The sequence below is a fragment of the Gopherus flavomarginatus genome, chromosome 2 (assembly GCF_025201925.1).
Source record: "Gopherus flavomarginatus isolate rGopFla2 chromosome 2, rGopFla2.mat.asm, whole genome shotgun sequence".
Classification (NCBI taxonomy): Eukaryota; Metazoa; Chordata; order Testudines; family Testudinidae; genus Gopherus; species Gopherus flavomarginatus.
Genome location: NC_066618.1, coordinates 223625644 through 223641853, shown reverse-complemented (window position 1 = coordinate 223641853; position 16210 = coordinate 223625644). Strand labels below are relative to the sequence as shown.

The 16210-nt window shown below is 38.7% G+C and overlaps 1 protein-coding gene across 9 annotated transcripts in view; it reads right to left on the bottom strand.

The window, feature by feature from the left end:
- ASXL3 (ASXL transcriptional regulator 3) overlaps positions 1-16210 on the bottom strand; it is a 149681-nt gene that overhangs the window by 11706 nt on the left and 121765 nt on the right. For 8 of the 9 annotated variants that reach the window (XM_050941900.1, XM_050941901.1, XM_050941899.1 and 5 more), the window contains 3 exons: positions 10468-10564; positions 9857-9962; positions 934-2884 (listed from right to left, as the gene is read on the bottom strand). In XM_050941900.1, the coding sequence (XP_050797857.1) occupies positions 934-2884; positions 9857-9962; positions 10468-10564 (2154 nt within the window). The remainder of the gene's footprint in view (positions 1-933; positions 2885-9856; positions 9963-10467; positions 10565-16210) is intronic. The other variant, XM_050941907.1, reaches the window with a different exon arrangement.

Genomic DNA, 16210 nt, shown 5'->3' with positions numbered 1-16210 from the left:
TAACACATTCCAGTGCTTCACCACCTTCCCAGTGAAAAAGTTTTTCCTAATATCCAACCTAAACCTCCCCTGCTGCAACTTGAAACCATTACTCCTTGTTCTGTCATCTGCTACCACTGAGAACAGTCTAGATTCATCCTCTTTGGAACCCTCTTTCAGGTAGCTGAAAGCAGCTATCAAATCCCCCCTCATTCTTCTCTTCTGAAGACTAAATAATGCCAGTTCCCTCAGCCTCTCCTAATAAGTAATGTGCTCCAGCCCCCTAATCATTTTTGTTGCCCTCCACTGGATTCTTTTCCGTTTTTCCACATCCTTCTTGTAGTGTGGGGACCAAAACTGGACATGCTACTCCAGATGAGGCCTCACCAATGCCGAATAGAGGGGAATGATCACATCCCTCGATCTGCTGGCAATGCTTCTACTTATATAGCCCAAAATTCTGTTAGCCTTCTTAGCAACAAGGGCACACTGTGGACTCCATATAGAGCCCCTCTGCCTTCAATCTGGGTCCCTCTGCAGGACTGAGGATTTGACCAGTTGTAACAAAAATGACACTGATGTAACAAGTTCACTATTTCAACTTCCCTGGGGAAGCCAACTAGAATGAAAAACAGACTAAGAGAGAGCAAGCCCTTGATTAATCTTGAATACTGTAGACTGGGGAATTAGCAAATATACTAAGAAACAACTGAAAAGTCCATGGATTTATTTTTAAGTCATATATATTTGGATTGTTTTCCCTTACATGAAAGTACCTTTGCAACAAAAAAGGGGTAATTCGAACTGTGCAACACAGAAAGAGAGGTATTGGAAATTGCTTATCTTTCTGTCCCTATACCAAACATTTAAGAGAAACAGAAACAAATCCAGAAGCAATCAGCAGATACCTCATCTTTAGCCTTCTGACTCAGTAGGCTTTTACTACTACTTTACCTTGAGGGGTGGGACTCGGGGCTCTTCTCTAGGTGGCTGCTCTTTCTCAGATGGACTTGTCAATGGAGCATTACGATTAGACTGATCATCTTCTATTCTAGCTCTCTTCTCTTTACAGATTCCAAAACTGTGCTGTTCTGCAGTCTTCCTCTTTGGGATCTCTGCATCTCTATTTTCAATTCTTACTTCAGGTGATTTTGTGGGTTCTAATAACTTAGATGAATGGGAACTCTCCAGCCGGATCTGTGCACTGCTTTGCTGTTTGTGTGACTTACTTCTGCACACTTCTGAGAATGAAGTCTTTTCTAGAGATGAGGTATATACTTTATCATGGGGTTTAACTGGAAGGAGTTCAGTGCTTTTGCCCACTGTCCCTTCTGATACGACAGATATCTCTAATGGCGAGAGCACACCTTTCTTTTCCACTCTTTGCTGAACATGATGATTTTTAATTTTGATCACTTCTGGAGAAGAGAGTTCTGAAATGGAAGCAATATAAGATTTCTCAATTTCAGTATGTGATTTGCATGATTGAGGAGTAAGATTTTTGCTCTGGGGCTCTTCCAATATTGAACTTTCAGGTATATTTGCTAGAGGACCCATTTTCACAGTTTCAGTTGTACACTGAATCAGTTTCTCTTCCGCAATAAGATTTTCCTCTTGAGATGCCTTAGGAATGGTTGAAGTTTCTTCTTTTAAAGGGGAGAGGGATTCTTCAGATAAACATGGTGATTTCCTTTGTTGCAGAATAAGTCTTTCACTCTGTGGGGAATTAGAAATTGGAGAAGTTTCTGACAGAAAAGGTAAACTGGTTGCCACAGATGTTTCAGAAGCTAGAAGTACAGAAGACATGGAAGAGGTTTCTGATGTTAACGGTAAATCAGACATCGGAGAGGTTTCTGATGTTAAAGGTAAATTAGAAGCTGGTGATGCCTCTGATGTCAAAGGTAAGTTTGATGTCAGAGATGTTTCTGAGGTTACAGGTGAAGTGGACACTGGAGATACTTCTGACATTAAAGGTGTGTGCAGGCTTTCTTCAATGGTCTTTTGCTGACTATCAGGTTCAGTATTTTCACTGCTGGCTGCCTCAGATGAACAAGCTGTTTCATGAGATGTTGGAGTACAGGGTTCCTCTGAATTGGACTGTGTGTCACCTCCTGGAGAGGCAATACCGATACAAGGTCCCTCTGGGCTTTCAGAGGAAAAGGAAGTTTCAGAAATACAAGCATTATCAGATAACTGTTCATCAGGGTCACTCTGTAGCTCCATATCAACAGCAATGCCTCCATCAGTGAACAATGAGCTTTCTAAAGCAGAGTTTTGTGTTTCTGGAGCACTTAGCTCTTTCGTAGACTCAGAATCTCTCTCTGCTGCATCGCTGACAGAGGTCGTAGAAGAAGCAGGTGATAAACAATCCTCCAGCTGATCAATCACAACTGACATTTCTTCCTGAGGACATTCTGATTTCAACTCCATTTTAATTTCAATGTGCGACAAAGTATCAACTACATCATTCATTACAACACAAGATGCTGAGTTGTCTGCAAGTGGCACTGCTTCTACTTCTTCATTAGTACCAGCTGGGCTTACTGGCTCCTCTGAAAACTCATGTTCTGTTTTATGGTTCTCCTCTTGGCATTCACAGATACTTGTCTCAACCTCCTCAGCAATCTCTTCCTGAATTACAGATTCGTCAGGTACCAATATACCCTCTGAATCTGATTCCGCCATTAGATCCTTGACTGGAACCTGTTCCACATTACAAAGAGACTGACAGAAATCTCTTTCAGGAAGAGGTGGAATCTTCACGCTTTTCTGTTCATGGTCCTCAAAAGTTGTATTTTTAGAAGGACCAGGTATACCAGAAGATCCACACAGCAAACTACTCTCATCTTCATCACTGTTCTGTACTGAAGTGAGCTTCATAGATTCTTCTCTTGACATTCCCAACCTAAAATACAAATCACTTAAGTTAAAATGTCATGTAATCACAGACAGAATGAAACAATGACTTGATTTTTGTCCGATGCTTTTACTGAATACATGCCATTAAAAGGGCATTGACATATAAAAAATAATGGGGTAGATTCAACAGAGTGATGCCAATTTACACTAGCTGAGGATCCGGCTTTATATATTTAGGAAAACAAATTTCCTTACCTGTATTACTTATATTACCTTTGATTAGTAAAACTTCAGGAATTTTAAAAATGCAATTTACTTTTTATTATTTAACCTTTTGGCATTTTATTCAAATTGCTCATAAAATGCAGATTATTTGGTTTCACTTTTATTTATACTCCATTTCCCTTTCTGATTTTCATATGCCAGCACAGTGCTGCAATAGTAGCACTGCAAGTATGGCAGGAGAATTGTTTAAATCCAATGAAAACAGTTTTCATTTGAAATTTAAAAACAGTTCAGAAAAAATATTTCTATTAAAATCACTGTTGCCTAAATTAGCAGGAAAAGCTGAACGTCAAAAACTCATTCTTGCCTCCAGCTGATGAACTATTTCTTTTCTGTTTACAAACTTCTAATCATTTCATGTGCTTTTGCAATGAAGATTAAAAAAATCCCATTTCATCCTCATTTATTTTCCAATCAAGAGTCTACTACACAAAGTAAGAAAATATCAGTGGCAAGCTCACGTTTTTGATTCCATTCTATTTCAGAAGCATATAAAGCAGCATTATTTTATGACAAACTTTCAGTTTTTTAATATTTAGGCCTATGCATACACAACTCATCAGATTTCTCTATAATAAAAAAACCCTTTAATGTGCTTAAATACAAAATAAATGAGGCGTTTATAATCTTTGTATTTTAAGTGATGGAAGTGTAAAAAGTCACAGTGTGGGTCCTTGCTTACATTTCTATTTTAGGATGTTTTCTTAATCCCTTTCTTACCTAAAATATTATGTCTTAATTTACATATAATTCTATTGCTTCAGACAAATAAAACTAAAACACAGCTAAGAGTTGCAGACAATTGGTAAAATAAATTTATAAAAGTCATTGGTTTAGGTTGAAAAATGACAACTGAATTTAGAAAGAAGAGATACTGAGAGAAAATATAAAAAGGGCATGATCCTGCACTCTCATTTCTGAACAAAAGACAACGTGTCCGAAGAATACTCAGCACCTTTTGGAGTGGGCCATGGGTGACCACACCAGCAGCAATGTGACACTTCAGAGTGCTGGAGAAGACAAATTCTAGGCTGTGGTGGTAGGAGGGTTATGATGGTCTTCAGAATCATATGCCAATAACAGAAGATTGAGCTCCATCCTCAGTTTAATGAGAAGACAATGTAACTGAATAAACAAGTGAGTTTTGTGCAAGAACAAAGGATATCAGGAAATTGAGCAAGCAATGGTTTTGAATAATTTGCAGAGGGGACAGAGGAAATAGGAAGTTCATTTAGCTCCGCATTGTAACAGCTCCAAGTATGGAATAATCATGGAATGAATCAACATTTTTAGTAGCACACTTTAGTAATTCTGAATAGATGGCATTGTTGACTATGCAATAACAATCATGTTATAAACAATAATCAATCTATAATCAGTAACCAAAAAGAACTCCTAGTCTCTTGATTGGAGAAGCAAATCCAGTCTCAAGAAAGGGATGGGAGCAGGTGAAAGGTACTGCACAGCTGAAAGCCAGTAAGAGGATCTTGTTTTTAGCCTTGTTAAATAAGAGCATTCGACATAAAATGTCTACCAATCACTTAGTAATACAGGTAGTGGTGCTGGAAATAAAGGTGCTGGGGTTGCTGCCATGCCCCTGGCTTGAAGTAGCAATAACAGACCCCAAATACATGGTTTCCAGGATCAGTACCCCCATTATAAAAATTGTTCCAGCACTCCTGAATATAGGAAAAATAGAATACATAATAGAAAAATATTGTAATATAGAAAAAATATATCAGCTGAACAATTAGGAAATGCAAGAGAAAGTTGAACATAATCAGCACAGAAATGATACTCAAAACCAGGTGTCCTAATAATTTCAATGAAGGGGAAGACATACAATGGAAATAAAAATGGGATGGGATTAATACACTGAATCTACCCCATTATTTTTAATCTGACAATGCCCTTTTAATGGCATGTATTCAGTAAAGGCATAGGGCAATAACATTTCTGATATTATGACTTAAAGATGTTCCCATGGGCTCAGAGAACAGTGGATGAAGAAGCTTGCAACAAAGGAAAACCTTAAGATCATAGGGTTGTCATAAACAGATAGCTAAGGGTTAATGTTCTTTTACTTGTAAAGGGTTAAAAAAAAGTGACCTGAAACACCTGACCAGAGGACCAATCAGGAAACAAGACTTTTTCAAATCTGGGTGGAGGGAAGTTTTGGGCGTGAGTTCTTTGTTCTTTGTCTTGGTTCGGTGACCCTCTCGGCTCTGAGAGTGATCTTTCTATCTCCAGGCTTTCTAATCTTCTGTTTCCAAGTTGTAAGTACAAGGATAGTAAGACAATAGGTTTATATTGTTTTTTTGTATTTACATGTGTGTAGTTGCTGGAATGTGTTAAATTGTATTCTTTTTGGATAAGGCTGTTTATTCATTTTTTCTGTTAAGCAATTGACCCTGTATATTGTCACCTTGATACAGAGACCATTTTATGTCTTTTTTCTTTCTTTTTATATAAAGCTTTCTTTTAAAGACCTGTTTAAGTGTTTTTCACTGGTTAAGGCTAAGAAACGAAGGGAGGGGGAACATCTCTTTGTGTTAAAATTTACAAAGCCTGACTTTGCATACCCTCCGGGTGAGGGGAGAGAGAGATTTGATCTCTCGGTACTTGTGTTTCAAGGACTTGAAGCAGGGAATCTCCTAGGGAACCCAGGGCGGGGAAATCTGGGAGGAGGTAAAGAGGGGGAAGGGAAGTGGGTTATTTCCCTTGGTGGTGAGACTCAGGGCATCTGAGTCTTGGGGTTCTCCAGGGAAGGTTTTGAGGAGACCAGAGTGAGCCAGACACTGGAATTCTGGCTGGTGGCAGCGATATCAGATCCAAGCTGGTAATTAAGTTTGGAGGTTTCATGCTAGCTTCTCATGTTCTGAACTCTAAGGTTCAGATCTGAGTAAGACAGTTATGACAAGGGTCTAAGATAACAGCCTGCACAACTGGCTGGTCTTTCCACTGTTTTAAAGATAGCAAGACACCAAGACTGCAGTTACACGGAAAGCAGGGGTCAGCACCACCATGTTGTATGACGGACACTTGACAAAACTACCCTACTTAGTGACAGATATGGGCCCGGGGGGGAAAGAGATTATGTCATTCAGTTATTCAAGTTTTTTGAAAAACTATCACGGACCTCAAAATTTTTCTGTGTACAGACATGTTGTTGACCCCTGATGGAAAGTATTAGACTGATGGTAAAGGTGTTCACTGTACTGAAAGTGCTTTTAATTGGCTAGTGTGGAATTATTTGGTGAAGTCTGACAGCCAGCCTTGAAATTAAATACAGCCATCTGTCATAAACAGATGGTTAAGGGTTAATGTCTCTTTTACCAGTAAAGGGTTAAAAAGTTCACATAGCCTAGCTAACACCTGACCAGAGGGACCAATGGGGGAACAAGATGTCTCAAAAGGACGGAGGGAAGTTTTTCCTTTGTTTGGAGTTTCAGTTTCAGCCGAGTGAAAAAGATTAGGGAACTAGCCTCTTATCAGAGTAGTAAGTTTTAGAAAGGAACAAATAGGTTTATATTTATTTCTTTGTAACCTGTCTTATGCAATTAGAGGTAGAATCAAATTGGGTATTTGGGTATTATTTTTTTTTGTGTGTAACTAAATCTGTTGTCTGTGAGAGTAGCTGGTATGCTAATCTCTCCCAGAGAGTTTTCTTTTACCTTTCTTTTCTTTAATTAAAAGTCTTTTTCTTAATACCTGATTGATTTTTCCTTGTTTTTAGATCCAAGGGGATTGGATCTGGACTCACCAGGGAATTGGTGAAGGAGTCTCTCAAGGGTACCCAGGGAGGGGAAGGTTTTGGGGGGAAAGGAAGTGATCCAGACACTGAAAATTCTGGATGGTGGCAGCGATACCAGATCTAAGCTAGTAATTAAGCTTAGAAGTGTCCATGCAGGTCCCCACATCTGTACCCTAAAGTTCAGAGCGGGGAAGGAACCTTGACACCATCAGACGTACACGGATGATGATACAGTATCCATATTAAAGGGAAATCAGTGAGACTATTTTGGCATTTAATTAAAGAGTTTTAAACAGCATTAAAATTCAGAGAATATCGGTCTAATGCCAGTGCCTAGAGGTAACAGCCTGTTAGCATCACCATAGCCACTTTAATCTCAGAGTGGGAACAGAGATAGTCACCACAGTATAAGACCACTGGAGTCAGATTCATCAAGTAAAAATCATGCTTTTTCTAAAAATGCAAATAGTTAATATATCTGGAATTGCACATCATCTGGTCATGATTAAGTATATCAGTTAATCAAAGGTTTACTATTTCAAAGTACGAGAACATGGAGAAAACAGAAAATAAAATGGATGAATGTGAACAATAGGAAGGAGACCTTGCAATGTATTATATAATACACAGAGTCCGGCAAATAGATGGAACGGCTCTTGGGCACAGTCTAAAGCTATGACTTGAAAGGGGGTTTAATCAGGGTGATCCCAAAGATTCTCAATTTATTAAAGATCCATCTCCAGGTAGATGATGGAACTTGAGAGCCAGGTAATGGAATATTTATAAGCAGATACCTCAGCTGAGGCCACAAAAAAATCTCCAAACTGACTGGAGAGGAACATGGGTCAGATCCCAAGGTGAGATCCAGTTTGCTGCCAACATACCTGAGAAACAGCTCATAAAGAATCGGATCTATCAAGAGCTTCCATTTCAATGGAATCAAAGTATCTGAAGGCATTCAATCCAAACCGTATTCAAAACAAATTTAAAAAATCCAAGTCACAACAAGGTAGTAAGCAGCAAGTAGACTGAACTCTAGTAAAAATGTTGCCAGACAAACAGTAGTCCACCAAGCAAACAACACTTGAGACAAGTCAAGCAGTAGAGAGATCTAGAGGGGTGAAACAGCAGGTGCCCGCACATTAGCCAGATAAGAAACATGTCAATGAAACAGAACAGGTGGAGAAAAACAGCTTCAGTCTAATGGTCAGAAGAAATTTTGAGTATTATGACACCCAGCATTACTATCTGGATCTCAAAAACATACCATCAGTATTGCCCTGTGACACTGTCATTGCAGACTGAACGTTATCTGTTGGCCATAGCACACAACTTTCAGTTAGCAAGGTAGGACTGCTGGTTCCTTTTAACATAATTAATACTATGCCCTATGGACATGTTACTCATCAGTGCATTTGGAACACCGTTTCCTTTAAAATATGCTAATAATTTTGCTTAGTTTGTGCTTAAGCTTCTAATTACAGCAGAAAGTCCCAAGCAACCCTTCAAAACAGCCCTCCTCTTAGAGCAGAGTTCTGTAACTCTGACTTGTATACTACCATGCACAATTAAAGGCCATTAGACTCCATAAACAAATGGCTAGCTTTACATATATTTAAATGAAGAGGTCTACAGTTGGACTATACCCTGGTCTCCAGGCTTTCAAGGAAAACGCTTTGCCACTTGATCAAAAAGAGCAGTTCTGTTATACTAAGGCATCCCAGAGTGTTAGCAGATAAAATGGTATTCAAATAATGCTCATGTTGTGAGAAAGCTACTAGCAAGGAAATGTAAAGTTAAACTTGAAACTTAGTCCTTTAATCTGCTGCCTTGTTTCACTGAAATACTGCAGTGGTGTGAAATCAATGGATTGTGCAAGGTAGCACCTATGCACTAAGTCCAGGCACAACGCTTTAGTTACTGTCATAATCCTGACTTTATGTATATGTAGGTTTTGGTCTCTGAATGTCCTTGACTGCTTAAGGAAACAGAAGCTGTTGTAAAATAAATAAAATATAAACAATCCCACACATTATAATGGCTCCTTTGGGTCTTTTCTGTCTATTAAACACATATATTATCCATAAAAATTTTACATAAGATGTAATCTAAGTTATAAACTGAACCCACTTTAAAGTTAGAAGTGCACAAAAAATTACATAAAAACCAAAAACCTCAATATTCTATATTTTAACACTTACATACGTCAGAGCACTGGACTGACTTTTTAAAAGCCATTTAAAAGGGCATTCGCAGGTTTAGAAAACATTAACCAATTTCCTTACTTATATTAGATTTTTAAAACAGAATGAATGTAAAGACTGTATACAGCTCCTGTAAACTGGGATAGCTATACTGACATCAGAGCTATGATGACTTAAACCAGCTGAACCTTTGGTCCAATACATCTAATTGACTTTACTCCTCTTCTGAAATTTGTTTTGTTTTTGTACCTCATCTCAGAAAATTAAATTAGACTACTCAATTTCACTTTTGTAAAGTTATTCTCTAATCAATTTCACCTACCTATTGTGTGCACTAGCACAATGCTGGAATGTCTGGGTCAGAAACAGCTTAGGAGACTAATTTTTTAAAACTGACTTTTTAAAAAATGTCATAGAAACATCTCTTTTGGTCTTCGGTTTTGTAAAAGCTTTGTTTATAATTTCCAGGCAAAAACTAGCTTATTATAATACTTTTAAAATAAAAATTATTCCCATGTTCAGACTCTGTTTTAAATATTGACAGAATGAATTTTTGTGGATGAGTTCTGAACCCCATAAAATGCGTTTTTAATGTAAATGCTGATATGCCACTATAATTTTACCCACAATTTCTTATACAGGGGAACTACTGCCTTTGATAACTGGTTTATTAAGTTTTACAACATATGTGACTGTTCTATGTTAAGCACAGAACAATATTTTCATTTCCTTCTAAAAGAAAATGAAACAAAATGGTTTTTGGCCCAATACTTACTTTTCACCATAAAACCTTTCAAAGAACCTTTCCTTCCAAGGTTCTGTTTTCTTTTCCTTTTCAATCTCTTGTCTGATGCGCAACTGCATTTCTGGAGTAAATTCTCCTAAAAAACAAATACTAACATATTGAATAAAAGTTGTCAAGGTTTACGCTAATACGGGACCATTATATATTGTACAAAGATACACAGATATACTGTTCTTTGTTATAACCATCCAAATATTAATTCAATGGAAAACAAAGGTGACTGTGACCTGCAAGACTGCAATTAGCATATAACTTTGGTATTTCCAAAGTATAATGGTGGCATTTAGTCACATGCATTTATGTTTCCAAAGCTGATAGTGATGAAAATGCTTATCTAGTTATTTTTAAACTGTCCAAATAAGCTGCCCTAGTGAACTATAGAATTATTAACTGAAAAGAGATTCTCTAGAATAAACTCAAACCTGAATCAGCAATTACTGTTGCTGAATTTCTGCTGTACTGCATTTTCCATTCTAAAAGTATTTCTCAAATATACATTTTTTTTTAATTTTGGCTAAGAAAAAAAGGCATCGTTCATAAAAATTAATATTTGGTAAATCTGAGAACAAGTAGAGAGTTACCTTCTGCCAATCGTTGTTTCCACCCTTGTGCTGCATATGCAAAGAATTCATTATTTAGAGCGGAACTACTGAGACGCAAAACTCCATCACTTCCCATCTAGAAAATAAGCCGATGGTAGCAGAAGACACTGTCAGAAATAGCTTCAACTAAGATTACATAAGAATAGAGTTCCAATTAAGGGGAATGGGAAGGGATAGGAAGTGGGAATAACAAAGGAAATCAACTACTAGTATTACAACAGCATTTTCATTATAGTCATTACTGTAAATGCAAGTGGCCTAATCCAGCATCTACGTGCCTACTTCAAAAATCATTAGTATTACCAATGATCACACAATTTACAATTGATTGATGTGGTTTAATCACAGCCATATACCTTGAGCCTAATATGCCTAGAACGTTGTACACAAAATCGAGATCATTATTGTACTTCCTGGAATACAGTACAGAAACAAATTAATTAAATGTAATGAAGGCAGTAACTCTAGCATATTTCTCTGTGCTGAAGAAACCTAGTTCCCATGACATCTACTATACCCTACTTGCTGAAAGCAGGGTGGAAAAAAATAATTTTCCTTAACAAAAACATAAAAAGAAAGAAAAAAAATAGTATAACATTATCAATAAAAACAAAAGCAGCAAAAACCCTGTAAATGTAATTTTACAGGCATCAAAAGGGTGAAAATGGTGGTTGTGTTAAAATAGTAATTATTTTTACTTTCTACATATGTAAAACACAGTTATTATTAAAATATTATTTGAACTACCTCATCTGCAATAAGTAATTAAAACAATTCTAGTATTGAGTCTCTTTTTATGGAATATTGGACACATTTCGTTTTTCATTTCATGGATGCATGTTGAAATAATGCAGATAATTTATCAACTCAGAAAATCAATAAATAAAATGCATTACAGGTCACATCACATCTGTAATAATTTTCCTATAACAGCAACAACAAAAAAGATAAAAACACCAGACAGAAAAGGCTTTAGCAGCAGCTAATTTGTTCAGGTCAAAAGGTACCTAGTGCTCAGGATAGTTCATTATACATCCTTTGAGGTTGCTAACAGATAAACGTTTGACTGCTTTCTCTGTCATCTGCTAGCGCAAAGCGTCACAGTTCTCAGCATGACAGCACACTAATTTTAACTATGAACATAACTCTAACTGCCCTCCTCCATCCCAGATCTGGAAATAGAGAAGGGAGCAGATGTCACAGACACATTTAATAATATTTAACCATATCTGCCTAGTTATTTTCCTGATTTACAGCTAATGCTGCTCTCACTCTCCAGCACAGTTTTATAAATTTAATCATTTCACAGCTGATTAGTAACCCATAATACTCTGTTTTATGAACTAAAGAACACAAGAGTAAGTTTTAAAATGCAAAGTAGCGAAAACAGGAAGACTGATCAAGGTGGAGTCTGGGAGCTGGGTGCCTCAATCCTGAAAGCAAAACTATAAAGGACCCCGGCTGACTTCAGTGGGGCTCAGTGAGGACACGTGTCTGCCTGGGTGGTTCTCTTTGCAGGGTTGGGGCCTTAAGTGGCTTCTCTTTTTTGTCTGAACACAGCAATGGCATTTCCCTGCAAAGTCAATACAACAGAAGCAGTTGCTGGCAAGTAATATGCTACTTCCTCTTCTGCTCCAGAGCTTAATGTACTGTTGCTGCATACCTTCTACATAACACACGTAAAGAGACCAAGGGTCTGAGTCACACATTACTTTGATCAGCTCAAGGGTCTAGCGTGAAGCAAAGTGGAGATTCTAAAGAGAGAAGATGACCTACATCCAAGAAAGAGGAACTGATGAAGAAGGTGAGAATTTAGTTTCTATATATTACTACAGAGATACACTTAGATGACCAAATATATCAGTGGTTCTCAAACTTTAGTACTGGTGACCCCTTTCACATAGCAAGCCCCTGAGCACGACTCCCCCACTTATAAATTAAGAACACTTTTTAATATATTTAACATTATTATAAATGCTGAATGCAAAGCAGGTGTTGGGGTGGAGGCTGACAGCTTGCGACCCCCTGTGTAATAACCTTGTGACCCCCTGAAGGGTCCTGACCCCCAGTTTGAAAATCCCTGAAATATATGTTGCAGAAATTCTGTGGGTAAAGATGAAAGGAATGAAAAACAAAGCAGAAGTGACTGTGGACACCACTTAGAGATCATGAGGACAGGAGAGAGAACAAAAAATTCCTAGACTAGTTTCTTAGGCTCCAGTGCCAATGGGAGATTTTAAGAAACATCTGCTGGGTAAAAAAAAAAAAAAAAAAAAAAAAAAAGAAGAAAAAACCTCTAAAACATTAAACAAACAGTTCCTAAATTACACAGAAAATAATTTAATGATCCAGAAAGTGAAACCACTCCAACTAGAGGTGAAGGTGCCCATGATTTAATATTTTTAACTAATCTGAAGGAACTGTTTGAGAATGAAAGAACAATAGGGAAGCACTGAATCAGTGCCCACTATCTAGACTCACATTATTAAGGAATGGAATGGAATGGAATGACATAATGCAGGAGGAACAGATATCAGGTAAGCCAATTTTGGGGGTTTGAGAAATCTACTAAAGTACAATATGATTAAGCACTATAGTCCACTGCTGTGGTTACAGGCCATAGAATCCTAAGAGACAGCAAGTTAGATCCTGAGCTGGTGTTAATCAGCATAGCTTCACTGTGGAGTTACACCGATTCACACCAGCTGAGGATCTGGCCCAAAATAATTAAGGCACAGCAGTCAAAATTTCTTTTGAAAAAGAATACAAGAAATAAGAATTGGCCAGCTTCTGTGACCTTATAAAATACACTCAAAAGTTTGAGGTTAAAGAAAATCTGTACTGAGAACAGAAAAGGAAGAATGGACTCAATCAGTGAAAGCTTTAAAGGAAAAGGAGGATGCCAGAAAGGCAAAGTGAGTTAATGATAACCAAAGAAGTTAAAGTGAATAAGAGAGGCTAAACTAATAAGAAGTACAAAATACCTGACATGTATTAAACTCCTTTTAAAATCTGTATTCAAGAAGAAAAATAGAGAAGTCTGAAAACTTTAAAAAAGAAGCAAGATCTTGTAAAACTAGCTATTAAAAAAGAACAAAGATAATGGAATACTTGAAAAATTTGAACACACGGTGTGCAAATCATCTGATCTAATGACACAGAGCCTATAGCATACAGGAAATGCATTAAACAAATTTACTGCACCCAGAAGCTACTGAAAAATTATACACAAAGATTTCATATAGTTCAAGGCCAGAGAGGATCATTAGAAAATCTTCTAGTCTGATCTCTGTGTAATCACAGGCCATTAAATTTCACCCACAATTCTGTGTTGAACCAGTAAATTGGGTTAGACTAAAGCATTTCAGTTCTCAGAGACTAAACTGCTACATGCCACAGGCAGAAAACAGAGGCGACCAAGGTGCCACCAATGTCTGATGTCCCTGGAATGGCAGGGAATTGATAAGAGATACTCAGGTGTTCCGAGCAGGTGATCTCTACTCCATACCACAGAGAAAGGCAAAAACTCCCAAGGTCCTTGTCAATCTGACCTGCAAGAAAATTCATTCCTGACCACAAATCTGGCGATCAGATAGGCGATCAGATAAGCCCTGAGCATATGCAGAAAATACACCAGCCAACCATTTCAGAAAGCAGATTCTTTATATCATCTTAAACACTGGTCCCCAGTCTGGGGTCCCATCTCCAACTATGGCCATTCTTGATAATTCAGAGGAAGGCAAAAAACCAAACAAAAACCACAAAACTTCAACCACCATACACACCAATATGCAGTCGGTCAATTGTTCAGCCACGGAAAAAAATATTCTTCCTGACCCCAATTAGCAGCCAGCTGAAGCCCTGAAGTAAGATTTGTTTATAGTGATTGTCTTAATGCAGATCTGAAAATGGCATGAGCATGATGAGAGCAATGTATAGCTTCCTATTCTCTCCATGGACCATGAAGTGAGAGAATATAAACAGGACTCACACATTCTAAGGCTAGGAGGGAACATCACAACCACCCAATCTGACCCTTGTGCACACAGACAATAGAATTTTTCCCCCAGAAGCTGGATTAAAGCAATCTTTTAAAAAGATATATAAACTTGTCTAAAAGACACTTAAAGCTGGTGAGTCCACCATCTATCCTGGTAAGCTGTTTCAGTGTTTAATACCCTCAATATTATGAAACTGCATCTTATTTCAAGGCTGAAATTCTAACTTCCAACCCAGAGGCAGGCAACCTATGGCATGCATGCCAAGGCAGCACGCGAGCTGATTTTTAGTGGCACTCACGCTGCCTGGCCACCGGTCAGGAGGGCTCTGCATTTTAATTTAATTTTAAATGAAGCTTCTTAAACATTTTTAAAACCTTATTTATTTTACATACAACAATAGTTTAGTTATATATTATAGACTTATAGAAAGAGACCTTCTAAAAACATTTAAACATATTACTGGCACGCGAAACCTTAAATTAGAGTGAATAAATGAAAACTCGGCACACCACTTCTGAAAAGTTGCCGACTGCTGTTCTAACCATTGAATCTAATTATGCTGAAACATTTACTCCTGGGGGAATTCTGCGCCACTGTGCATGCGCAGAATTTATGTCCCCTGAAGATTTCTTTGCTTCCCCACAGAAAAATGACTTTCTGATGGGGAAGCAAAGTGAAGCCACAGAAATGGTCAAGTGACTCTCCCCAGCAGTATGCTTTGGGTGCCCAGGGCAGCCAGCAGAGAGGTAAATCACTGTGGGACAGGAGACGGAGTGCGGAAGATGCTGGGGAGACTGGGACTTCCTCTTCCCCTGCACAGCATCCAGGGCTGTGTCAGACTCACGCCCAGATTTCTCCACCGGCTGTAGGAAGCTCTGCAAACTCCGCCCCTCCACGCTTCCTGCACCCCTCACTTCTCAGCTGCAGGGGGAGGGATCACTGTACAGGGATCTGCTCCCCCATCCGCCCAACCCCTGTGCATCCAGACCCCTTCATACTCAGACCCTCACCCCCCTGCACCAGAGCCCCACCCTGACAAGCCCCACTCCCTCAGCATCTGGACCCACCACTAAGCCTCCCACACCCAGACCCCGTCGAGCTCTGTCCCCCACAACTCAGACATGGCCCACTACTGAGCCCCAACCACTTTCACCTGGACCCCCCTGTACAGTCCCATTATCACTGCACCCAGAACCCCGGAAAAGGCCCCTGTACATCCAGATACCACCCCCCCGATCCCTCCACTGAGTCACTCGTATCCAGATTACCCCACACAGAACCTTCTCACCCCACACCTGGATCCTCCAACACTAAGCCCCTCCACACTTGGATTCCGCCTTGCTGATCCCACCTGCCCACACCTTGGAACAGAGGGACAGGGCTGGTCTTTGCGTTGTGTCAGGGTTGCAGCCTCACCACTGAGTCCATGTTCCAGGAGGAAGCTGCACAGTGATCTCCCACCTCTGTGTAGCCACTGGCCTATGCTCCCCAATGCCATGCTGGAGCTTCTACATTTATTTGATGAATACAATTTGCAGAATTTTGCAGAATTTTAAAATATTGTGCACAGACTTTTTATTTTTTGGCACAGAATGCCCTCAGGAGTAAACATTGGAGAAAAGTAAATGTGACACAGATTTTCCCAACAGGAAATAAAAATGATCCTGACAATTACCCAAATCTAACTGCTATATCTAGTAAAATAATAGATCAATTATTAC